Source organism: Panthera uncia (genome assembly GCF_023721935.1).
Source record: "Panthera uncia isolate 11264 chromosome C1 unlocalized genomic scaffold, Puncia_PCG_1.0 HiC_scaffold_3, whole genome shotgun sequence".
Taxonomy (NCBI): domain Eukaryota; kingdom Metazoa; phylum Chordata; class Mammalia; order Carnivora; family Felidae; genus Panthera; species Panthera uncia.
In genome coordinates, this window is record NW_026057584.1 from 62,992,087 (window position 1) to 63,019,497 (window position 27,411).

The following is a 27,411-nucleotide window of genomic DNA, read 5'->3' on the forward strand; positions in this document are numbered from 1 at the left end:
TTCTATTCTTTTCTTTTCAGAGAGAAAGAGCATGTGAGTCAGGGAGAGGGACAGAGGGAGGGAGGGAGAGAGAGAGAGAATCCTAAGCAGGTTCCATGCTCAGTGCAGAGCCCAACACCGAGCTCAATCCCATGAACCTGGGATCATGACTCAAGCTGAAATCAAGAGTTGGACACTCAACCTACTGAGCCACCCAGGCACCCCTCTGCTGTTATTTCTTGAAATAAATTTCTGCTAACTTTTCTCTCCTTCTTCTTATGGGACTCCTATAAGTGTTATTACATTTCATGGAGTCACTGAGTTCTCTATTTTCATGCCCCATAATTCTTCTTTCTCTCTTTTGTTCGGCTTACTTTCCATTATTTTGTCTTCTAAGTCACTAATTTATTCCTCTGCTTCTTCCAACTTACTCTTCATTGCACCAAGCCTATTTTCAATCTCATTTATTGCAGTCTTCATTCTGATATTTTTTTAACTTATCTCTGTGGTAAGGGTCTCCCTGATGTCTTCTATTCTCTTCTCAAGCCCAGTGAGGATCCTTATGATTGTTGTTTTAAATTCTCCATCAGGCATGTTACTTATATCTGTTTATCTTAGGCCTTTGGCCATGGTCTTATCTTGTTCTTTCATTTGGCATAAATTCCTCTGTCTTGACATTTTGTTTAAGTCTCTGACTTTTACTTTGTGCTGCAAAGTCAATTATACTCCTGCCCCTGCAAGTTATGGCCGTATGAAGAAGAGGTCAGGTATTGCCAATTCATGGCACTTCACAGGGTGTCTCTGGTATGTGCTGCATGTTTTGGTTGCTCTATCTTTCAGGCCAGTTGTCTGCAGAGTTTTTCCTTGACTACTGTGGGCAGTGTTTGGTCCCCGGCCTGAATGTGGAGAGTTTTAACTAGATGTGCTCTGTCTGGTCTGTGAAACCTGACAACAACTCCACCAGAACTGAGGCCCTGTAGAACTCTCTGGTTGAGAGAGGTGGTGTGGGCAGGGGTTTGTGCTGGTCTCCTGGGGGAGGGGCCTGCCACACTGGGACTGAGGCAACCTTGACTGAGAAGGGCAGTCCCACCAGAGCATGGGTCAGTAAGGGCAGGGGGATGGGGATGGCATTGGTATAAGCAAGTTAGGCAGCCAGTGTACAGGCTGAGCTGCTTCCCTCAGGTGGCTCTGTGTTTATGCTGAGGAGCAGGGGAGGGAGATGGTTCCAGCCAGCTCCTTTGTTCCCAGAGAGGCATCTGGAGCTTGTGCCTGACAATGTCTTATCCTATTTTATCACCATCTTGACTCAAGGGAATATTTTAACAGTGACAGTACAATGAGCAAAAGTACAGCTTTCCTAAGCAGACCTTTACATTTGGCCTTATTTTTTGATATAACTACATTTAAATGAATACATAAAATTGTATCAAAACCCGATTTTGGTTTTTGTGGACCTAGCTTGATTTGGAGCTCAAATTATATTAGTAGGATCCATTGTTTAGCTGTTTTTTTCTAGGTTGAGGCCCCACATGGTAGACCCCAGCAACTTAAAGCTGATCCCAATCCCTAAACCAATCACTGGTGATCAGGGGGTAAAGTACATACTTTGATTAGACTAGCTCCCGGCTGTAACCCAGGTGTGGAGGTAGGTTAACTTCAAAAATGGAGCTAAGAGAAGGGGCATTATAGTTCTCTAAGGGACAGACTAGATAATTTGACATCAAAAAATGTCAGGTTACTGCTACAGTGAATATATATTTACTTAATTCCCTACCTGAATTATATCTACAAGGAACAAGCATCAAATGTAAAGAAAAATCTTCATTCACTGAAACTAGACGAAAACCATGTCTCATAGCACAAACTCTTGAAGATACAATGTTTTGTATCATGTAGTGAGGAAGGCATTGAGCTGGCTTGCCTTGGTAAGAAACTCTGAAGGGTTCCTTTCACCTGCAAGTTACAGAAATAGAGATTGGGGATGAGAGAAGAAATGGGGAGCTTCCTTCCACCTAGGGTCCATTTCTCTTTAGGGATAGCCATTTTTCATTTCTAAATGGGCGTGGAGGTAGGGTAAGATCTGGGAGGTAAGGCCAGGTAGGAGGAAAGTCCCAAAAGGACAATGTAGGAACCAGCTTTACTGCTGGGGTCCAAAGAAAAGTGCACTATCATACGAAACAAAAGGCCTTAAGCAGTGGAACTTTATAGTGATTTGTTTTCTCACCTGAGAAGTTGATTCGTTCCAAAATTGGAATTGGTTCGGGCTGGACACTTTAGAAAACTAGCTATTTCTTTTTAAAAACTTTTATGTGCCTGGCACTGTTCTAAGCCCTTTACATATGTCTACTCATTTATATTTCCTCAACAGCCTGTGAGGTAGATACTATCCATAACCTTGTTCTACAGATAAGAAATCCAACGTAGTAAGAGTTCAAGTAACTTTGAGTCACACAGCTCGTAAGCGTTAGAGTCGGAATTCAAACGTAGGTGGCGGTCTGCCACCTAATTCACGAGCTTCACCTGGACTACACCTTATGCATTTCTGTGCTGCATTGCAGGAAAAGTATATGAAGACAAAGCCCTTAACAAAGATTCTAAACAAACTTGAACTTCAATAATATAACGTAGCATTTGTGTTTCTATAGAAGTATAAAGATTAAGAGAAAGACAGGTAAACTCTCTTGAAAGTAGAGGAATATGCTTTGTCTGGATCCATAGGAAATACCTTCACCAAGACAACAAAACAGCTTCAAATCTCGGGGAGACAATGAGCAGAGTACCTGGCTTTTTGGACCCAAATGGCTCACTGAAACAGTCTCTAAGCCTCAAAAACTGCAGTCATTAATTTTACGGAAATGTTGGATGGAGGGCTGTTGACTTAGGTATAACTCTATCTGTTCAGTCAAATATAAAGACCTTAATTGTTGAGGGTCACTATGTGCCAACCCAGGAATATTCTGGAGCTAATATCACCAATATATTATCTTAAATGATAAAGTGGCTACATTGTGAAAATGTCACTTTGAATGAATAAAAATACACATGAAAAGCAAACCAAACTATCTCATTAAGTTTGCTCTTTTTGATACATTGTATTTAGGATGGTATATTGCAAAACTAAAATAATTTTAGGGGTGCCTGGGTGGCTCAGTTGGTTAAGCATCCAACTCTTGATTTTGGCTCAGGTCATAATCTTACAGTTTGTGAGACTGAACCCCTCATAGGCTCTGCACTGATCATGGAGCCTGCTTAAGATTCTCCCTCTCTCTCTCTCTTTCTCTTTCTTTCTCCCTCTACCCCTCCCCCAGCTCACGTGCTCTCTCTCTCTCTCTCTCTCAAAACTAAACTTGAAAAAATAATTTTAACCATTTAAAATCTTCCTGATATGGAAATAAAACACAATATACAAAGGTAAGATTTTCCTAAATGGAAAAGAAACACACAAGTAATAAAGCTGATTAAAATGGAATCCAAGGGCACCTGGGTGGTTCAGTCAGTTAAGCATCTGACTTTGGCTTAAGTCATGATCTGACAGTTCATGGGTTCGAGCCCCACATGGGGCTCTCTGCTGTCAGCACAGAATCCAATTCAGATCCTCTGTCCCCCTCTCTCTGTCCCTCCCCTGCTCATCCTCTGTCTCAAAATAAATAAATAAACTTAAAAACAAACAAATAATAAATAAAATGGAATCCAAATGGGGTAGACTAATTTTGTAATAAAATGAACAATGAGATCTTTAAAAATTAAATTAAAAAAATATTAAAAGGGGCACCTGGATGGCTCAGTTGTTTGAACGTTTGACTCTTGATTTTGGCTCAGGTCATGATCCCAGGATTGTGGGATCAAGCCCCATGTTGGGCTCCACATTTAGCATGGAGCCTGCTTGGGATTCACCCTCTCTCTCTTTCTCTCTCTCTCTCTTTCTGCCCCTCTCTCTGCTCATGCTCTCTCTCTCTCAAAGTAGTAATAATAGAAAAAAATTTAAAAAATTAAACTCAATCACTACACTGTTCAAGTTAAAAAACAAATAATTGGCACAGAATCTGCTAAAATGTTCAAATGCATTAAAAATTTCAATTTCCCAGCTGATGAGGATTACAAAGTTACTTCTCCTCCAACTCAGAAAATTCCTAGACAGAGACAATTAGTTCTGTTTTGATTTGTGTACCGTGACAGCAAATTGCCTATTTTGCTATTCCCTTGCATAGTGTGTCTGGCACAAAGTAGAAGCTTAAGAAATACCTGTTAATGTTGAGCACACCGTCCAGACTCAATAGAAAATTATTTAATAGGAAATCAAAATTAAGCCTTTGAAAAGGAGCTAACTTGTTCAATAATACCTGCAGCTGTGTTGCCGCTATCTTCAGCCATTTTTAGGTGATAAAGATGGCCCTGCAGGCGACTCTTGACTTAATGACGAGCTAATAGAGAATAAGATTCATTCCGAATAAAGAGTTTCATCTAAGTAGAAATAGAGTCCAGTTGTCAAGTAAACTGGAGGAAATAGAAGCTATTTAAAATCAGCCCCTTTCTTGGTTATCGTTAAATACATCATGGTGAGAACCGTGAACACTCTATGATGTGGTTTGATGTGAAGAATGTTTAGAGTTTCGTCACGTTTCCTGTTCTCTTAGCAACCAGCTGGAAGCAGCTGAGGATAAGGTCTTTCATTTGAAAGAGGCAACATATGAGATTCAAAGTATAATGATAAATCTTGAATAATTTGTGAAAAGTTCTGTTTGCCAGCATCAAAATGGTGTTGTGGAAAAATCTGAGAATTAAGATGTGGTCCCGTCTGTGGTACCTGATCTTAAGCGAGTCATTTAATCTTTTTGAGTTTCAGCTATACTGTACTATGGTAGTTTCCCAAACTTGCCATTTTCTTTTCTGTTGATCAGGTCAAGGAAGTTTGCTTGTATTCTCAGTTAACTAAAAGTAATTATCATGGGGGCACCTGGGTGGCTCAGTCAGTTAAGCATCTGACATGGTTCAGGTCATGATCTCATGGTTCGTGGGTCCTAGCCCCACATTGGGATCTGTGCTGACAGCTCAGAGTCTGAAGCCTGCGTTGTGTGCTATGTCTCCCTCTCTGTCTGCCCCTCCCTCTCTCATGCTCGGTCTCTCAAAAATAAACATTAAAAATTAAATTAAATTAAAATAATTATGAATGTTAATGTTATGTTTTTTCTGCATCTATATAGATTTTCATCTTTAATCTGTCAACATAGTGATTTATATCAATAGATTTTTTTTTTTTTAAATATTGAATCAACCCTGCCTTCCTGGAATAAATCCAATTATCCATGATGTGCAATCTTTTTTTTTCAATAGTGTTGGATTCAGTTTGTAAATATTCTGTTTAAATTTTTATATCTATAGCCATAAATGAGATTGGCTTATAATTTTCCTTTGTATATTAACTTTGGTTTTGGTATCAAGGTTATCCTACACCCTCAAACCTTGAAAATAGTTCAGGTGTGTTCCTTTTTTTTCTACTTCCTGAAAAAGTCTGAATGAGATTATCTGTTTTTGAACTCACCTATGGAACTATCTGGCCTGTGTTTTCTTTGTAGGAAGATATATTTTGCAAATACTCATTAAATGTCTTTAATAGTAATTACATTATCCAGTTATATTTTGTTTCTTGAGTGAGTTTTGATAATGCATATTTTTTGAGAATTTTGTCTTTTGGGCTTGCTTTTCTACAAATTTATTGGTGTAAAGTTGTTGATAGTATGTGATTTTAGCTTTTAGGTATCTGCTGTAGTATGTCCACTTTTACCTTATAAATAATATTTTTTATGCTTTTTTCTCTTAATTCTGCCAAAGGTTTGCTCAATTTATTAATCCTTTCAAAGAACCAATCAACAGCTTAATTCAATATTTTATTTTGTTTTCTACTTCATTAACTTTTGCTCTTTTTTTTCTTTTTATTTCCTTTGCTTTATTTGGGTTGATTCTGCTGTTGTTTTTATAAATCCATACTTAGGATACTCAGTTCATTAATTTTAGCCTTTCTACTTTTCCCTATAGAATTTTTTAAGCTGCTTTCCCAGACTTACCGATTTTAATATGTAGTAGCTTTCCTATTTTTTATTTCTAATATTTTAAAATTTCTATTAAGATTTCTTCTTTGACCATGGCTTATTTAGAAGGTTGTGTGTGTGTGTGTGTGTGTACATATATGTGCTTAGGTGCATGCAGGTGCACATATGTATGTGTTCTCCAAATGCATGTGGTTTTTAAATTATCCTTTTCTTAGGAATTTTTAACTTATATTGTGGTCAGACCATTCTAGAGACTTGTTCTGTGGCCTAGTACATGATCAATTGTTGTACTGTATTTATTGTACTGTACTTACCCTTCTTCTTGTGATGTGAGATGATAAAATGCCTACCTGATGAGATAGTGAGATAGATGACATAGGCATTGGTGGCATAGTGTTGTTAAGCTACTATTGACTTTTGATCATAAGTCAGAAGGAGGATTATCTACTCTTAGACCCTGGGTGGTGGGGTGGGGAGTAAAGGGGAATGGATTGTGAGGGGAGAGCTGTTTGCTTCTCATTCTCTAGTATTAAGATAGGGACCATACCAGGCTTTCTTCTGCTAACAAGAATATCAAGTAAGTGGCTGAGAAAGAAGAGGAGTCTCTTGTGAGGGGGTGTAATGTAGTCCAAAGTGTTCCTTCTTCCCTGGGCCAAGAGTGAGCATGTGACAGAGGAGGAAAGGAGCAGCCCTCACAATGGAGAAAGCCTTGTTGGGCACAGTCCCCAGCAACGCTCATCTTTAAAAACTTATTGGACCAAAAGGAAGGGATATTTCTTTTTTTAGAGCGGCCTTCCTGGGTACGTGGTATTCTCCACTTTCTCCTTCAACAGTGCTCCTTCCGCGGTGCGTCTGTTTAGACGCTATTCTCAGGATTCATTCAAGTGAGTCAGTGGTTCTCAAGCTTCAATTTGCACTAGAAACACCTAACCCACAGACGTCAGTGTTTCTGGCCTCGGGTAAAGTATGGGCTGACATTTTGCATTTCTTAGTCCAAGGTTATATCGGTGCTGCCGGTCCCAGCACCACGCTCGCAGAATCGCTGCAGCAAGCACTGAGCCATTTGCCCCAGTGTCAGAAAAACCCAAGTTACAAGCCAGCTGAGACTGAGCTCAGTAACACATTTGCCACCTGATATACGTGGCTAGGCAGGTCCCAGTCCTTTCCAGGCACTCCCTTGGTGTGACTCCCTATGTGGTCCCCAGATCTCTATCATTAGTCCTGAGCTGTGGAATCAAGGTCTTTCTCTGGCCAGTTCGGTTTGCTTCCACGCCCAGGTCGGCTTCTCCTTATCCTGAAAGAGTATTTCACTCGAACTCTGTGCAAGTCTCTTTATTCCAAACTCTGGCGGGTTGGCGGAAGCTGCTTTCCTCCCATTGCCGTGACCCCGCCCCCCCAGGGGGGTGGCCACTGGAATGTCCCGCTTAGGCACATTTCCCCAGCTGCAGGCACCCACAGGTCCACCTAGTTTCCCTAAACCGAGCTCCCGGCTAAAGCGCAACCTGGATTCTCTGGCTTGGTAGTTTATCGTCCATGGTGCTTGTGATTGGGAGTGGGAGGCCTGGCATCCTTGGCTCAGCAGGGCTCTGCACTCTGGATCACAGCTTCCCAGAATCTCTGACACTATCCTTGTAGCTCTATCCGAGTAGCTGCACTCCCTCGCAAAAGATTTCCTGCTCTTCTCTGCTGTGTCCCCAACCCTGGTCCGAGTCCAGTCCCACCGGTTTGTAGGCCCCCTGCCCCCACCTCCAAGCATATCTGCCCTGGGATTATACACTCTTCCTGTGTAACACTGCAAAGAACAATAGGACATGTTATTTGATCCTAATGCACTTTTCTTGCTCTAGGTCGGGCTGATTACAACCCCAAGGCCATTAAGACTTTGAGGGAGGAGGGTTTTTTGGGGGGAGGGGAGAACAAAGTTACCCTCTGCTCAAATTACTGAGCAGTTAAAGCCTTATAATACTGTGCAATAAAATTTACTTTACCCTAACCTGGATATTACTTTTTGATAGATCGGAAGGTACTTTAAGTGATAAAATTGCTTTTTGTCATTATAAATATTAATTATTATGGGTAATTGAAAATGCAAAAAAAATGAAATTCATAGATCTTTCTGGTTGATAGCATGATAGATGTATCAGTTTGCATTCTACTAGAAAGAAGATAAAGTAGAAAAATGCCTTGTGATGTTTTCAGTGGCTCAGACCCCTACTGCCTATATTTCAGGTTGTTAATGTTGCTAAAAACTTCCTGAGATATGGAACTGAATAGTGTAGTGTAATTAGGAAAGCCCAATAAAGAGTTTAAAAGTATGAATATTAAAAATTATTTTATTCTGTATGGAAGGCTTTTGTACATCATTAATCTTCACAATATACATTTAATTTTTATCTAAATATAAGGGCTACCATTCCTACCTGTCCAATCGGAAAATTCTTGCCCTACTGAAAGGATATTCAACAAGTCTGTCCTACCCGACTGTATTTGTATATATAGTTTCCCTATAGTATTTCTTTGAGGTTTAAATATTATATAACACAGATGCAAAAAGAATTTTCAGCAACATTACAAAACAGGAAAATCATTTATGTTTTCACAAAGTAAAACTGACTTATGAAGAAAGAGGGGCGTCCTTCCTTGAAAATTGCTTCCAGTGAGTTTCAGGGCCCAACCACCTATTATCATCACTTTCTCTACACAAATGATCCATTGTAGGCTGCAGTCAATTGCTACACAATTTTTTATACATCAAGGCTTAATGGAAAGAAGTAAGATGAAGAGGAAATATAAATTCAAATTTTCTGTTCATGGTCTAATGGCCTATTATTCAGCCAACTTTCTACATGTAGAAAGCCTTCATTAGTACACCATTAAGGGTGACATTAAAACTTCTGATCTGCTCTTCTAGGCTGTAAGTTATGTCTCACATAACAAATTTTACTTGAGCTCCTTCAGGTCTGGTATCTCTATCTATAAATATCTCTATGTGTTCATTATATCCTGCTATAAGAGTGCAGTGGTGCAGAGTATAAAAAACATAGGTGCCTTGGTTTGAAAAGTTCCTTTTTGAAAGTGCAAAATTTAATTAAAGATGTAGGGGGCAGGACAGTAATGGAATGGATTTTAATTACTCTAATGTCAGACTATTAGGCACAATAGTAAACATGCCCAGATGTCTCTCTCAACACCAGGACCTTCCACTCAATAGAGTGTGATCTCCAGGCTGACTTAGGTCATTTTCTGAAAGATGCTGCTGAACCACTTCTCTCCATTTTAAAATGTTCCCCTTGGGAAGAATTTGAGGCCTACCCTGTCTCATCCCCAACCTCTACCCATTAGAGGGCATTTGAGGAAGGAGCATAAAACTGCTTCTCTCTAAATATTCCATTTTAACCGTAAATGTTGATTTCCAGAACTTTCCATCCAGAGAGACTCATTAGCGTTTAAGGTTCCTTTCACTAGGAAGCTGCTGAGGATATTCTCTTCACACTGACTAATTGGGAAGTGCGAGTTTCGTACCTCTAAATTGGTATATGAAGTTTCCAAATGGACAAGGAGGCAAGAGTTTTCAGGCACTGTCTCCTTCCTAACCCTTTCCTATCCACCTTGCTCTCGCTTTCAGATTCCAAACCATCTCTGGCTCACACCTGACCTCACTTCTAATAGAAGTTCCGGTTGTGCATAGAAGGTGTACAAGAAGCCACTACATCAGAAGGTTGGCTCAGGATGGGGCTCCGTTCTACACTGAGCTTCACCTAGTATCCAGACCTCTTGTCTAGCATCCCCTCTCCTGATCATAGGGACTCTTGGCCTCAGCTCCTGATTCTTTATTCTACCCTCTTCTAACCTGGGCCTATCTCCCAGGGGTCTTATCTGCCAGGGCTCTGCTGAACTCTTCTTCTCAGACTTAATCTGTTCTTCCTTGTCTCCCAGACACTGCCTGACCCCTCACGGGCCTGCTCTGGCCTGTTGGCACACGATCCAGATGAAAAAGACATCTAAGTCCTAATCTCTGCGGCACTACCAGAAAACTATGTGACTTCAGACAAGTGGCTGAATGATCTGAGCTCTGTCTCTCTGTGTGTGACATCAGGGGCTGTGTTGGGGCATCTCTAGGGTCTCCTAGGATTCAAAAACTCTAGGAACTGCAGGGTCTCTTTCTTTTCTCCCTTTGCTCTTCATCTTCTAACTCTGTTTCAGGCAAATAAGCAGGAGTGCAAAGTGCCATGACACACAGGGAGGACACCGTTACCTATTTGTAAAGATTACAGCATTTATCTTTATTTGCACTGCATTGTGAAGTTTACGGACTAAGGCGGCATGTTCGGAATCTTGTCTTACGTCTGCGTAGCCGGGTTCCCAGCATTTGAAGGGAGCTCCTCCACGTAAGCGGCAGGAAAATGACCCCTTTTTCCGTTCAAAGAACCAAACCACCATCCTTCTTCTTCTTTCTTGTATATAGTCACAATGTCGCCTGTAAAAATGCACATTTAGTTAGACAAACAGGTCTCTGCCATTTAAGCACAAGCCTGAATCCAGTTGGCAAAACAATTTTAAGGAGATTGTGCCTTCAAGGAGTTACTTGTTAGCATCAGTCTCTGCACATGATTTAGGTAAAGCCAAACTTATTGAACACCTCTGTGTGAAGCAGGCATAATGCAGAGAATATTAAAAAGCATAAGATAACGAGCAATCAAAGTTGTGCCATAAAATAGTTTCATTAAAAACGAATGGCATTGGGGCCCCTGGGTGGCTCAGTCGCTTAAGCGTCGACTTCAGCTCAGGTCATGACCTCACAGTTCCCGGGTTCGAGCCCTGCATTAGGCTTTGTGCTGATAGCCTGGAGCCTGGAGCCTGCTTTGGATTCTGTGTCTCCCTCTCTCTTTGCCTCTCCCCTGCTTGCACTCTGTCTCTCTCTTCTCTCTCTCTCAAAAATAAACAAACATCAAAAATTAAAAAAAAAAAAACAGAATCATGTTGGATCATATATCCTTCTCATGCTGGATGGCTCACGTCAGATACAGCTTGTCATCAAACTCTTTTTTTGGTGTCTGTGTGTTAAGGATTTCTCATGTTGGTGGCCAAGACAGTCTGCTATGGTGACTATTATGTCTCAGCTATCAGACTTTTCTTTAGATCAAGACGGCTTCCCTCCATTACGTGTGCCAATTTCACAGTCCAAAGTTCCATCTCATAGCTTTGCACAGAAACTTAACCCCCCATTCAGCAATTTTGGTAAGTTTAATAAAATGTCAATTTGAAGACAATACTTTTTAAAGCAATGATTCAAATAGAATTCCTAAGAAACACATTGCCCTTCTCTAATTCCCTCTCTTTTAACAAATACTATTCTGATATTAATAACCCTAAAAGCTTAACCATAGATGCCCCCAAATACTCTGGCTAAATCCTTCCCTTGTGAGAAAGAGTCCTTCCTCTCTGGCTGCTTTCTGCACATTAGAGTAGAAACATCCACTTCCTTCGTGATGCAAGAGAGCTCCTTGACCTTGAACGTCATTCTGAGGTCATTTTTTAGTCTTTCTTCCATTCATTTTCTTCCCCAGTGATTTTCTTTCTTAGGCAAAGGAGACTGTCCACATCCACCCCTACTATCTCACCTCACTCATAAATCACTTTTTATTCTTAAAGATCATTTTCAGCCTACATTCCACCTCCAATGAATTCTCTCAAGTCAGCAGACTGACACAGTCCACTACCAGCAATACAAACAAATAATTTAAAATCTTGTTGCCAGCTTTCTGAAGCCTCCAATGGCTCCTTTTATTTAAAGAACTCATTTATAGGGGTGCCTGGGTGACTCTTAGGTCATGGTCTCACAGTCATGAGTTCAAGCCCTACATCGGGCTCTGTGCTGACAGCTCAGAGCCTGGAACCTGCTTGGGATTCTGTGTCTCCCTCTCTCTCTGCCTGCCCCCTCGTTCACACTCTGTCTCTCTCTCTCTCTCTCAAAAATAAATAAACATTAAAAAAATGTTTTAATAAATAAAGAACCCACTTACGAGATAAAGTATAAGTAGACTTTGCTGCCAACAGAGAACTGAAGACAAAGAAGATAATAAGTTTATTGTGTAACTATGTACCTCAAACTCAGGCCCTGGGGTCTAGGTGGCATCTGGGAAATGTGTTTTTTATTCACATGGAAAGTGGGAATACAGCATTTCATTTACCTACTGCTGTAGGTAACCTTATGATGATGTGATGAAGAACAAAGTGACTTCTCTAACACTTCCAACTTTAGGTAAAGGCAACATTGATTTAAGATGAACAGAGGAGAGGGTCTACTATATTACCCTTTTTCTTATCTTTCTTTCTGAACTAGAAGGAGAAGTAGTCACTGAAGACATCTGACCAGCAAACTGAAAAGGAAGCACCCGTTAACCAAGAGCAAAGACATGGTGTCCCTGTTGTATGGCTGCAAAATCCATCACGACTTCCTGTTGGCTCTGGACGCCATGTCCTGCTTGCAGGTAAACAGCTCTCTCCTACAACACAACCCTTTCTCACTAACCATTTCATCTCCAGATCTCAGCTTTAACATCCAAATATGGTTGTTAATCGGACACACAAGGAAAGTTGAGGCTAGTGGCTGTTTCTTATTTAATGCTGAGGTCTAGGTAACCTATGACAGCATACCTTTCCATGTTCATCAAAAGTCTGTGACACAGAGAAAGGGGTTGTTTCCTTAGATTGGCCATAAAACTCTGTTCTAAGGGATAAGTGGGAGAAACATTAAGCTGGAAGTACTCTGACCTGGCTTCTAGAATTCGAGCTTACCCTAAGCCATGAAAGGAAGTCATTTCACATTCTTGTGTGTTTAGTTTTCTGAAAAGGAAAAAGGTGAGGCTACCCTTCTAGTAACTTTCCATTACTGACATTCTCGCCCAGGTTAGCCCTGTGATAAAAAGCATGACTCTGGGTTTCTGAGATCAAAGCATGTTCTACCACTTCCTGTAACTTTAGCCAAAGTACTTAACGTTTCTATGCCCTAGTCTCCTCAACAATAAAATGGGAATAAATAATAATACCTACCTCACAGGGCTTTTATGAACATTAAATGGGACAACGTGCTTGTAGCAATATCTAGCACTCAGTAAACACGGAATAAATGTTAGCTATTTTTATTATCTGACTCTTATTTTTGATGTGCTTTATCTTTATTTTCTAAGAAGGGTCATTATAAACCTGAAATGATTTGATGTTGTAGTAACTTTTAAGGCTGTTGTAACAAAGACAGGAGTTTTAGTCAAATCAAATGGGAAAGCAGTCAAACTATTTGAAAATGATTCTTACCTTTTTCCAAATTTAATTCATCATCTTGTCTGGCTTGGAAAGAATATAAAGCCTTGCAAAGACCACTGCCGAGCTGGGCCACACCAGACGCTGAAAGTTGGATCCAGTAATAATTAGTAACGCTGTGTCAGTAGGCAAGATGAATATGATGGGAAGCTCTTCAGTTATTGAATAGTGTGGTGCTGAGCTTAAATATACTGACATCTTCTCAAAGGGAAAGTTTATAATTTCACATAATCTTCGTTCCTGGGTATAGTAACCTAATTTATGATATACCTACTGTGTATATGGACTATGTATATTATATAATCAAAAACTATATCATAGTATGGAAAATAATGAGTCTGGAGAAAAAACAATGAAGATGACAGTTTAAAGTTGTTTCCCACATGAACTTGTCAACACCAGTTAGCTAGTATGTGTGGTAGTTGAAGCATATTTTGGAAAACATACACCAGTTTTGCCATTCAGGCATACATCAGCTAGTGCACGTGTTTGTTACCACCCTCCCTAGGTACTGATGGAACTGTTTCTTAATGCGATCGCGAGTCTTTAATACACCAAGTGGACCATAACGTCCTGGGTTTTACTGAAACTCTTTTCACCAACTTCTCATCAAGAAACTTGAGAATCAAGGTTATGGTAACTATAGTTAAACAAGGGACAATGGTAGGGTGTGTGTGTGTGCGTGTGTGTGTGTGAGCTTGTATCTGTGTGTTGAAAGGTGAAATGTGGTGGGTGTGAGCTGGCAAATGGCTAATATAAGGCAGCTGAATAAAGGGAGTAAGTAGGGTTGGGATCACCGTGTTTCTCACAGAAAGGACAGGATTTCCATGGAAGTTTGGAGGAGGCAGTGGAGACAGAACTCCTCACAAGGGTTTGAGGTTGAATGTAAGGACAGCAGATGCAGACTGTCTGAATAACACGGATGCCAGTCATCGAAGGTACCTTCTCACATCATACATTTTTTCCTCAACCCTCCACTTTTTGACTCCTTCCCAAATTTTGGATAACATCTGCACAGAAAGCTACAGATACCAACAAATGAATCAGTCCTAACTGAAATGCAAATTTCTTTGAGCTGATATATGCCCAAAGGATTCTGAAAATAAAATGTAAATGTAGCAACGTGCTTTACCGATAGAACCCTCCCCCCAGATTATTGTGGGCCTGGGATTACCTGCAGATGAAGCACTCGGGATTCTCTGCCCACCACAAGATGCCCTGCTCACCTTCATCAGAAAAGGCCGAGATATTTTCACATAACTATGTGTCTGTTGCTGTTTAAATTGTTAAAAAAAAAAAAAGTCATTTTTAACAACACTGTCATCAAAAGTATTTATGAGAAGTAACTCTTCCACAGCTGTTTTCCTAAGGAATTTGTTTTTTTAATTTCGGGGGGAAGAGTATAAATGAATTATTCAATAGTTTTAAAAACTCTACCATAAAGCTTTCTTATTTCTAAAGCCTTAATATTTTCAGAATTAGACAATTACCGCATTTTACACCCTGTGTTTGCAATTCTGACGTGCACCTCGAGGTCAAATAATAACGTTCACAGCATTACTTCTACAAATTCAACTTTAATTGGCTTTAATGCAAGTGAAATTGCCATGACTCAATCTGCCATGATTGTGACCATTTTAGAGCTGAGTTTCATGGAAAAAGTCCTCTTACCACAAGGTGGTTACAGCTCCCCCTTCTGATTGGAAATGGAAAACAGCTGCAAGGTAGAGTGACCCACATATATGCACATGCTCATTATCAATCCTTATAGTGTATCACCAGGAAAATACACCAGTGTGAATTTTTTAAATTATGCTCACACTTTATCCACGTCATGTATTATGTGAAATGGATGAGACTAGAGTATATCACAAAATCTTACAATTTAGGCACATAGACATTTTATTCTAGAGGCATGTTCAAAGAATAAAGTTATGTGGAAGATGAAGAAGGAATCCAAAGAATTATTAGCTCCTCATATTTAGTCCACAAACAATGTATTTATTTGTGATTAACTCTTGTTACTTCACCCAGAAGGAGTAAGAAATAAATTTATCTTAAAATTCCACAACTGGGATTTGGGACATGTGGCACATATAATTCATAATAGCCTTTTTGCCCCGGTACTATTTGAAGCCACTCCATACAGCAAACCCAGTCAAGAAATTACAACCAAATCTCTTAAATTTTTACCTTTTCTTTCCACCTGAAGATGGAGTTACTGCAGGGATGGTTGGGTTGAGGTCTTTGCTCAAGTTCTGCTAACACTGATGACAGTTTGTAGGAGTTTGCTTGCAAAAGGTCTAGTTTCAAGTTGGTCTGTGGATACATCATTTGGCCATGTGAGTAAATTTCTAGAACATGAGGTACGACTGGATGGGTAAAGGGATATGAGGATAACTTCCAAGATGACAAAGAGGTCTAGAAAGGTACACATTCAACTTCATGCAGAGATGCACAGAAAATGCTAAAGGGAGCAAAAAGTGGACACTTTCAGTATTTTAAAGGAAAGGCTTAGTTGTGAAGTGCACCGCATTCTGGACTCTTCTATACACAGGGTAAACCAGACACCTTGATAGATATATTACTCAGTATTTTGTGGCAACAAATAGTTTTACTCTTAGCTATTTTCTGCTGAGCAGTGAGAAAGGGAATAATGAGTGTTGATTGCAGAAGGTAGACTTCCAGAGGCCTTGAAGAAACGATGTTGAACATTGTGCTCAGCATTGTGAACACAACTGAACTTGTATCGATAGAATCAAACTGAAATAGTGTGAGATGGGTTTTGTTGCTGCTGCTGCTGTTATTATTTTTCTTAAAGAGATTAGGTCTTATATTACCCAACAAGTTTGCAGTAACACTTCTGGACACTGGAAACAATGGTCTGGAGTATCTGAGTGTAAAAATACGTGAAGCTAGGGGTGTCTGGGTGGCTCAATCAGTTTAGCATCCTGACTTTTGATTTCGTCTCAGGTCATGATCTCACAGTTTGTGAGTTCGAGCCCCACATCAGGCTCCCTGCTGACAGTGCAGAGCCTGCTTGGGATTCTCTGTCTCCTTCTCTCTCTGCCCCTCCCTCGCTTTCTCTGTCTCTGTCTCTGTCACACACACAAATAAATAGATAAACATTTAAAAAAATAAGTGAAGCTAAAGATACACTCCTAGTTCTGAATTTGACCTCCTGTTCTCCATTTGACCTTGAACTAGAAACTTCATAATAACTTCTTTGTTAAGCTATGTTCAGTTAGGGTAAACCAAATAACAGAATCTAAACATTGGAAGGGGCCTGCTTATCCAGTCTCTTCCTGACCATTATTTCTTCCTTTTCCACATATCCAGCAGGGGGATTCCTAACCCTAACATTCTTGCCAACGGACCACAACACCTCCGGTTGGACTGAACTGAACTGAACACCTCTGATCGACTGCATTGTGGGACAGGCTTACCTAAGATAAACCAAAACCCACCACATACCTTCTACCATTAGACCTAGTCTGCATCTGAGAGCATCATAGGACAAATCTCCTTCCTCTCCTATGTGGTGCTCCTTCCAGTGTCTGAAGATAGTATCTATTCTAAATATATTCAGTTTCCACAACACTTTCTCCTAGAACATGTGTTATCAACATTCTTCTTTCAAATATGGCACTTGAAGGACCAAGAGGCAATGAATTAGGAAGAATTTAAATGAAACAGAGTTTCCTCCTGCAAGAAACCTTCCCTGGGTAGACTTCATGTTACCCATCGGATGCAGGGGTGTGTAGCCAAGTTACATGGATATTTGCCATTCACTGCTCAAAGGTTCATATTTACTTCATCATAAGCACCATTAACTCAGGAGCCAGACCCTCTCGGACCTTATACCCTCCACTATGTGGATCAGGCCAGCATGTACCCAGATGATCCCAATACATGTTCTGTGCTGGTAATGATGATGACAAAATTCTATGCAAGAACAACCAAAGAAATAAACTTACAACTTAACACCATCAAAAAATGCTCCATATGACTTTATTTTGGTAAATACTACTTGCATGGAATTAGAAAACCAAACATTTTGCACTATCACAGAAAATGTTCTACAGACTGCTTTATAATTTCATAAAAACTATAGCCATGTGTCACTGCAACTATGTTAGAGCTCTGTTCCCAAGTGAACAGAATTCAGGCCTTTCTTTCCCTAAGAGTGTTAGGTTTGTTTTTCCAACAGCACCTCCTCTAAAAGAAGCCTCTGCTAAACAATCGATTAAACTGTACCTGGCTATATCTATCTCCTTTCACCAAAGAACTACTGAAATTACCTGTTTGGACAGAATTATTAGGTACCTGCTTTCACAAGACAGTTAGTTAGGCTAGGTACAAGGTAAGGACAGCTGGCCCAGCTTCCTATATCCTACAAAACATTGCTAAAGATTTTATTGCTTCCTGAATTCTTCTCATATTAACCCCAGTCAACTTCCTATTTCTGTAATCATAGCAGAAAACCTGTATCTAGCACACATAGTTCATAGCATCTGTTTGCCTTTATTCCTATATAGAATTCACAGCACTTTGCTAACCTCTCTTTCACCTGGGCTCCTCTGAAGCGGCTGCATTGTCCATCACTCTCACAAATGCCTGGGGGCTGCTGAGGTCCAGGCTCTCAGCAAAAAGGCCCAGAGATGCCTCTCTCCCTGCCCTCTCCTGACAGCACGTCCCCTCCCCTCAGAACAACCTCAGCCTCTGAAGTTTTTTCCCTTTTTTTCAGGAGCTTTTGCCACACACCCAGACTACCCCCCTCACTCTGTGCCTCACATCTTTCCGCTCTCCTGTTATTTTCAGAAGACCGTGATGTTCGCTGAGGGATCAGTGGAAAATGGAATCTTCATAGTTACCAGGTTTTCAGCTCTCCTCTGTGCACTGTGCTGACATTTTCTAACCAACACTACATCCTCACAATAACCTTCTGAAGTAGGGACCAATATCCCCATTTTACAGATGAGAAAACTAACGTCGTCCCAAGTCCCTGTAAATGGCAGGGCTGGATCCAGATCCAGACCTTTCTGAATGCAGGCCCTGGTTGTGGGTTTGTGTGTGTGTGTTTAATCACTTTTCCTAACTGGGTTAAAGTACACGTGGTTTCCAGACCTTGATGGAATTATTCTATTTTGGGGAATTCTATTTTAGGCACAATTCTTTTCCAGGAAGGACATTAAAGCAAACATTTCTAAGTAGTTGAATTTTTCCGGATCCCTCAAACTGCTCGTCAAGGAGGTGACTATAGGAGCTCTCTTCCTAGAATGTTGTATGTCATGAGAAAAGAAAGGCAAAGAGAGGTCAAATCGGTCCTGAAAACAAGTATTCTAAAAATAACTCTTTCATCATTAAATCTAGGAAGGTGGAATCTGCAAATATTTACCTCGTCCATTAAGGCCGCTGTGATTCTTTGGCTCTCTGTGTCCAAGAAGGCAGAGTTGCTAGAGTAGGATTTCAGCATTTGTTCCAAACCTAGCAATGAAATGATTATATCGGTCACCGCTGTCCATCCTGCCCTGGTGGAACACAGCTGAGAGGGGCCACAGGCAGCGGAGCCTGGGCCCAGAGGTGATACCAGGAGGGCTTCCCAATGGCTGAGGCTCTTTCTGCACGTAGTTGTTACTAAATTTTACTGAACCAGTGGCCTGTACCTTCATTTAATGAAATTTGAGAAATGCTGGAGTTAAAAAAAATCTTGATTATTATTTTGCAAGATGAGCTTTTGAATCTCCTTGCAGACCCAGTCCGTGGTCCATTCCCAACACTTCCCACAGTGTTAGGCTCTTCCTCACTATGATATTTAGGTTTCTAAACATTTCACTCCCTTGGATTTCCTGACAGGGATTACATTTCAACGTGTCGCTCTGGTCCACATAAGATAAGCTCCACATTCCAGAATCACAAGTGTGGGGTCGTTTTTATTATCCGTATCCCTTTAGAGCTGCTTCACATTCTGACATACCTAGCTTCGTCATTTGGAAGGATAGTTTAAAAAGAAACAAACAAGAAAACCAAAAGCTGTGTGCACAGGTTTACCACGTTTTCAACCTAACAAATTGTCCCTCATTCCAGCCATTTCAGAAACACAGCAATATGCTGCATTTCTGGAAATGGTGACATAGCTCTCTCAAATAGACCAAAGTATCATTTCCAGCCTGTTTGTGCTCTCCTTTCTTCTTTCCCATTGTTCTTTATTCAGACAAATTAGGTTTGACATAGGATTCTTTAAATGAGATGGTCCCTGCCCCAGTCTGCAAAAGTGGAATCACCCTAACTCTGAAGGAAACCTCCAAGTAGAACACTTATCAGGCCACTCACAGATACAATTACACACCTGCCCGGTCTCTTGAGGCTTTTTCGATGTCTTTTTGCAGTCTCAACAGTTTTGATTTTATTGAAGACTCTTGTCGCTCTTTATTCATTGCATTGTTAAGATCTTCTTCCTTTAGGGGGAGAAAATGATGCTTAACAATTTAAGGAGAAAAAAGTAAGGGTTGCTCCTCCTGGCTATACTGATACTTTCACTGATAACTGTATTTAATATTAACTGGACAGGAGAAAAAGAGTAAAAAAGTAAATAAATAAAAGCAGGATAACCTTTGGTTTTATACGGATTGTTCTACTTGTTCTAGGCCTGCTTACTATGAAAACTTCTTGCCCACAGCTTGTCAGTACATAGCCGAGCACTTCCTTAATAGAACACATTATTGTTGAAGAAGAGCCTTACTATAGTTATTTCATAGTTTCTTGATAAGTAAATTGGTTTTTTGGATACATGTTGCTCTCTATTTGTCTTGGTTCCAGTTAGAGTTCTTTAAACATCCACTGTAGCATCATGTGTTTACCTTGAACCAGGACTGCCTATGGAGTGGAACAAATATCTGTTGTGTTCTGCTTTCTTGGCCAGCTGCTGGGAACACGTGAGCTCTTCCCAGAATGGGTCTATAATTTAGTCAAGTCTTGAAGCATATCATGAAGAGAGCTAACAATTCAAGGCCACATTCATTCATGAATGGTGCAGATAGGAATGCGTGATTCAGCAAGTGCCAAGGCAAGAAAGTTTCAAGGAGGCTAGAAGACTTCACCGGGATTTTTCAGTCCAGGGAAAAGAAGTCAAAGGGTACCCCGGGTAGGGGAAATGGCTCAAGCCAAAGGATAGAGGGAGGACTGCAAAAAAACCGTATCAGGAACAATCAACAGACCAGCCATTTGCATGAGCAAACATAGTGGAAGGAAAATTTGTCTTCGTAGTTTAAGCCAGATTTTTGGGCTGAAGTAGAGATTTTATCCTATAAAATGTGAGAAAGTAATAACAATACCTGAACTTTCACATACATTATTTCAAGATCTAAATGAGGAAAAAAAAGAGGATGTTAGGGTCAGGTGGCGAGGGGCTGAACATGAGTGTAGCAGAGGGACAGGAACCCGTGGAGAAAGAGGGGACACCAATGACTGAAGATGGCACTAAAGGAGTCAGGACTTCTCCAATATGGAAGGAGAAAAACCAGGATCCTGAAAGCTGGTGGAGAGATCATCACAAAGAAAGGGAGGCATGAGAATTTAGAGCAAAGCAAACAGCCATTATAGAAATAATGAGCTCTAGATAAAAATATTTATATATTGTGAATTACATATTATAAAAGTATGTATCTTTATTACATGTGATTCTCACAACAACTCTGTGAGGTTGGCTTTATTTCCCCCATTTTACCTGTGACACTCAGAGACATAAATGAAGGCCCAAAGGAAACAGCTTGAAACCCCGCTCTTCTGAGTCCCAGTTCTCTTCCCCATCTGCTCCTACACATGCCTACCCATGGTGGTCGTCACACCCCACATGAGCCCCAATGGAACTGCATGGCTGCCTGCCTCCAACCCTCAGGACTTCCTTGCTGGAGAAATGCACATCACACTCTGGCTCCCATGCCAGGCTGAGACTTCATTTGGGTTGTTTAGGGACACCTATTGTTTACAAATGTATTTCCAGAGATGGATCACTACTGGATCAACTTGAGGCTAGAATATACTGCTGTCCGTTAACTTTCTTAAATTTGTCCTTCTCTTTCAAAGATTTTGGAAAGAAGATCAATACTGAAGGTGGCCTATGAAACTTCAGATACAATCTTCTGAGCATGGCCTTATGGTAACCTTGCAAATATTTTCACACTGGTCACCAGCCCCTCAATATCTGTACTCTTATTGGTCTGTCTTACCCTAGTCCATGTACATTTCTTGGCACTAGATATAAACCAGTCTATATTTACTGCTAATGTCTAGTAAGTCAGAATTTGGGGGTGTTTTGCTTTGAGGATATTAAGAAAATCCCGTTTACACATTTGGAGATACAATCCGTTCATTTAGACAACAGATATGTAGTCATCAGCTTTGGTACACAGAAGTTCCATAGAAACCCAAAATTTCCATGGGCGTGGCAATTAAAGATAAACTGTCATGGCTGCCTCCTTACATTTCACTGGAAGCCTAATCAAATATTCAAGGAGAATGACCCTTATTTTATTGACAAGTTATTCAATAGGGGCACTTTTTTAAAGAGAATAACAAAAATACTTTATTGTACATTTCCCATCTAAGAGGTCACCTATTTAAAAGGATAAAGAAAAAAAAAAGAAGAGCACTTCCCCCATCAAATCTTCCTTTCCACTCCCATTGCTACCTTTGTTACTGCTCTGAGCAGACATTGCTGTTGCTAATTCACTTCACCGTTGCCAGAATAGGAAAAAAAAAAGATTTGATTAAAAAATAGGTGGCCACTTATGCCTATTTGGAGGATGGGGAGGGAAAAAGCTGGTCAGGCATCATCTTTGTGCCTCATCTGATGGGCTTTTCCCCTCCCTCATCTTTTATTCCCTGCACAGGACTCCTGGGATGTTGACTTCAGCTACACTTTTAATTCTAGAGCAGGACATGACCAGTAGGCTAGTTCCCTATACAGGGAGAAATGAACCTTCCCAGTCTGGACCTTGAAAGTCTGAATGAAATATAGCAGAAGGCGCAGGGAGGAGCTATGGGGAATTCTTCCTGCAGATTTTGGTAACTAATGATCAGCTTCTAGAACACTATAATTAAGGGTAACAAGAGGGGAGCAGAAGACAAAATCTTTGAGGCATGATCCAAGAGGACAAAGAATTTACCCCAAGATAACAAAGAGGTTAGATGATTGATCAGTTTTTAGCAAGTTTCATATAATAGTAGAATCATCCAAATGCTCTCAAAATAAGTTTTTGTAATATGGTTCAAGATTTTCAAAGGCAAAGACCATGAAGAATGTTGATAATGATTCCCACATTTGAGGAGTCATGCCTTTGTATAATCTCCTCCACTTAAATGTGGGCCATACTTATTGACTTGCTTCTAACAAATAGAATACTAAGAGATGTCACTTCTGAGATTAGCTTATGAAGACTATAATTCCATCTTGGACACTCTAGCTCGGTCTCTTTTGGATCACCAGTTCTGGGGGAAGCAGACATATTGTGACATGTTGTGAACCTCCCATAGGTGGAAAGACCTACATGGCAAGAAGCTGGTATCTCCAGCTACCAGTCGGGAGGGGCCGGAGGCTTGCCATCAGCCACATGAGCTCAGAAGCAGGTCGTCTCTCAGGAGAGCTTTGACATATCAGCACTCCTGGCTGACATCTTGAGGGTGAAGCCATACCTAGATTCCTGACCCATAGAAACTGTGAGATAATAAATGCTTGTTTTAACCAGTTATTCTTGGGGGTAATTGTTATGCAACAATAGACATCCAATATGATATACAGTGATTATTTACAGATCATGAAACGTGTCTGCCTGGCATTACTCTTCTATAGAAGACTGAGTATAAAGATTCAGTCTGGAATCCCGTTTAACTTTCCTCCCTTCCAAAGAACACCAAAGACATATTTCTGTTGTCCAGTTTGTAAACCACATACTGTTTTTTATTTATACAGACTATGAAAAAACCAATACTTTCAATTACAATTGCTCTCAATTTTTTTTTTCAAAGTAAATCCCTCAATATATGACTAAGGTGCCCCATTAATGGAACTTCCTTCCATTCCATACTTACAAAGTAATCGGTTAATAGGAACTCAGATTTATTTTCTGTGGATGAGACTGCAGTTTCTTCCATGAGAGCCTGGATGTCTTTTTCAACATCTATCTTGTTGATGGCACGGTGAATCTGAGTGTGACACTGAAAACCCAAGAAAGCAGAGCAAGTTTACTGAAGGATGTTTCCTGCCGCTTCTTACCATGCATATCAGAAATAGAGAAATCTTTACTACTCACTGTAGTCAGGGTTTGGCCAAAAACAGAAATATGTTGGGTGTACTGGTTTAAGTTATTGTATAAAAGTTTAATTCTTTCCTTCTCCAGCTCCAGGATGCTCTGAAAAGGATGGAAAATGGTGTAAGACTGGCCCATTGTTGTGCAAAACTAATGTTACCTACCAAGCACTGACACATCCGAAGAAAGTCTGAATGAACTGTTATGTGAGTGCCTCTTGTTTATGCCACATCCAAGCTGCAGTGGGGGGGGAGATTGGTGTATTTCCTGTTTAGCCTTATGTAGGATTGGTTTAACTCACATATGTTCCCCAGGCTGTTTTGGCCCAAAAGGTATATAGGGTGATGTTGTGGATTACCTGACATTCACCAAAAAAAGGGGAGAAAAGGAATAATTTGAAAAGCATCTGTGAGTTCTAGAGAAGGAGAGCAAAGCCCAGTAAAACCCGTATCCATACCTTGGAAGTGCATTTAGACACTAAATATTTTTAGAACTGTTTATAGTACATACAAGGCATTCTGCTAGCCTCTGCAGGGGCAGGTGAATTTAAGGAAACTATTGAAAAGAGAAGAACCCCAAAGTCTGATCAACTCATAATCCTGGCCTAAAATTAGGCCTGGGGGGTCGAAGACCACTGTGTGAAGGTGGGAACATAGCCTTTCCACTTTGTGTGGAATGATAAAAATTCTACTCCTAGAGTCTCGTAACTTTTACCTAGGAAGGGTAAACAAAGGGATGTCACATTTCCCTTGTTGGTCTTAAGATTCTAGAAAAAGTTAGTTATTAGGCTTTTGCCACTCACTGCTAGCTGGGCTGCTGATTGTTTTGAGGGAGTGCAGGGAAATTCAGCTGCTAGGCATTGTGTGAGAAGGCTGGGCCAGATGGGATTCCTAGGCCATGTGGGGGAGGGGGGAGGCTGCTGGGTATGTGCACAGAGGACTTTGGGCTTTGATGGAGGTGGCAGGTGCCCAAGACCACATGCTCATCATCCCATTTTTGTAAGGACAAAGCCTGGGCGTCCCTGCTTTGTTCAGAGGTCAGGTTGGTTGCTCTCACGCCCACCATCCCACCCAACTCCATGCCACACAATAAAGAGGACTCAGCAATAGTCTTTCATGAAGAAGGCTTTGGTCAAATTGGTGGGTAGCATTTCCATAGGAAGTAAGAAGGTCAAGTCCTTCTCAAGGCCTTTGGCAGGGTGGGGATAGTGCAGGGGGGTGGTCACAAAGATCATTGGGTTCTCCCATCTGCCTCTCTAGGCACATCTATAGGGCCTACTGACCTAATACAGTATGGCAGTCCTTTATATCCCTGTGGTAGATCACATTCACATTCAGTTGTTATTTTATCTATGGTGTATAGTCACTTTAAACTTTTTTAAAAATTTATTTTTTTTAAATTGTGGTAAAACTTGCATAACATAAAACTTACCATTTTAACCACTTTGGAAACTTTTTTTTTCGATGTTTATTTGTTTTTGAGACAGAGAGAGACAGAGCGTGAGTGAGGGAGGGAGGGGCAGAGAGAGGGAGACACAGAATCCGAAGCAGGCTCCAGGTTCTGAGCTGTCAGCACAGAGCTTGGTGTGGGGCTCGAACCTACGAGCTGTGAGATCATGACCTGAGCTGAAGTCAGACACTTGACCGACTGAGCCACCCAGGCGCCCCTTAACCACTTGTAAGTGTACACATCAGTGTCATTAAGTACATTCAACATTGTTGTGCGACTATAGTTATCATCCATCTCCAGAACTTTTTTCATCTTGCAAAACTGAAACTCTACCCATTAAACCAAATTCCCCATACCCCTTTTTCCATACCCCCTGTCAATCATCATTCTACTTTATGTCTTCTATGAATTTGACTACCTTCGGTATCTCACATAAGAGGAATCATATAAATTTTGTCCTTTTGTGTCTGGCTAATTTCACCTAGCATGAAGTCTTCAAGGTTTACCCATGAAGCATGTGACAGAATGGCCTTCCTTTTTAAGGCTGAATAATATTCCATTCTATGTATATTCCATGTTTTGTTTATTGGTATATAGTCATTTTAATACTGCTATTAAATGCAAGTAGTAAAAAGCTCAGGCAGTAACTATGAAAATTTATGCTGATCACATGAAAATTTCAATTCTGTGCCAAGTGTCATGACATTTGAAGCAAGAAGCCAGAGCTCTGCTCTCCCATGGCCACTTCTTTATTGAGTCAGAAGCTATACAACTTTTATAAGTCAGTGGGAGAAAAATGCCTTTGTTTCTGTTCTTAGTCTCCTGAGTCTGTCTTCAATACTGTCAAGCACCAGCCATGAAAGTGGTTGTGTGCCCTCAGTTTCCCAGATATAGGATTAAAGACACAGAAAAGTAGCCTATCCAATGTATTGCTTCTTGCAAGGACAGAGATATATGCTTCCTAACCAATCTATAGGACAAATTCTGCTCAGTTGCTTGAACCTCAACTGGAACCATCTTCAATAAGAGACTTTACACCTTAGAGAAAGATTTAGAGAAACACCTGTTCTAGTTTAGCACCATGAACAAAGGACAAGAGAAAAAACAATGTGTTTAAGAACACATTGTATCCTAGTGGGCAGCTGTTTCCTTATTTTGACAAGTGCTGAGCCACTAGCCTCAATTTGAGACTGGAACAACCAGTATCCCTTGGTGGAGATGGTAATGGTTAAGAGACTTTAATTACATTTCAGGGAAATCATTAAAATGATCTATGTTTGCTCATGAAAAGAGGCAGAGATAAATTCCACTGTGCAAAGGGGAAATCCGTATCTCATCTAATGAATTATTGCTTTCTATTATCATTTTATTTTTGTATAAAGTGGGTGGCAGAGAAGCAAAATACTCTGAAGGAACTGAAACTGTCCTCCTCTGCTTTTACAATAGTGTGTACGTGGAGAATATGGTCAGAGTTAGCAGATTAGAAGTCTATCTGCGGCCCAGGCACTGTGAGAATTCATCCTCTTCATTCATTCTTTTTGGTCCTTCTGTCATGGCCTCCTGGTCTGCACTACCCAAGAAATTTGGACAGATTTCATCTAAATTGCTTTCATAAAACTGATCAAAGAAATATCATGTTCTTTCTAGAGCAAGAACTCTCAAATTTTAGTATGCATAGCAATCACCCAGATGCCTTCCTAAAACCATTCAAAGGTTCTGATTCATCCCATTTAGGGATGATTCCGCTCAGGAATTGGAATTTTAACAAGCATGCTAGCTGCTTTGAAACATTATCTTGGGACTATGAAGGGCCACAAAAAATTTAATTTAAAAATTATTTATAATTCTTCCACCTAGAGATAACCCATTAGCATTTTGGTGTATTTCAGTCCATCTAGGTGGCGTGTATGTAAGATTTTTTCTTTCTAATTATCTATCAAATTAGTCAAATTGGTACCCTGTTTTTTCACTTAACTTATACAAAAGCAATTTTTCATGTTGTTAGTCTCCCAAAACACCACTTAATATGGTCTATTTGTGGGATTGCATATAGTGTATTTGATTCATTTAGCTGTCCTCTTAATGTTAGCCGGCTGAATTGTTTCCTCCCTTTTGTTTTTAATGTATTTTGAGCAGAAATTGGTTTGTTTTTCAGCTATGTTCTCAAGATGGATTTATAGAAAGAAATTTACGTTTTTCAACATGGGTTCTAGGAGAGGATTAAGGCCTAATGTCATAAGGCAGCTGTTTACAGCTTGTGAGTGACCATCTGCCCCCCTGCATCTAGATTGGTACCAGTCACTACAACC

General features: G+C 40.4%; 1 protein-coding gene across 4 annotated transcripts in view; it reads right to left on the reverse strand.

Annotated features, from left to right (window-relative positions):
* Positions 1-8,339: 8,339 nt before the first annotated feature.
* NOSTRIN (nitric oxide synthase trafficking) overlaps positions 8,340-27,411 on the reverse strand; it is a 59,819-nt gene continuing 40,747 nt past the window's right edge. For 3 of the 4 annotated variants that reach the window (XM_049616070.1, XM_049616073.1, XM_049616071.1), the window contains 8 exons: positions 23,657-23,755; positions 23,436-23,561; positions 19,696-19,804; positions 18,745-18,833; positions 15,540-15,665; positions 14,521-14,620; positions 13,341-13,430; positions 8,340-10,503 (listed from right to left, as the gene is read on the reverse strand). In XM_049616070.1, the coding sequence (XP_049472027.1) occupies positions 10,367-10,503; positions 13,341-13,430; positions 14,521-14,620; positions 15,540-15,665; positions 18,745-18,833; positions 19,696-19,804; positions 23,436-23,561; positions 23,657-23,755 (876 nt within the window). In that variant the 3' untranslated portion in view covers positions 8,340-10,366. Of the gene's footprint in view, positions 10,504-13,340; positions 13,463-14,520; positions 14,621-15,539; positions 15,666-18,744; positions 18,834-19,695; positions 19,805-23,435; positions 23,562-23,656; positions 23,756-27,411 lie in introns of all 4 variants that reach the window. The other variant, XM_049616072.1, reaches the window with a different exon arrangement.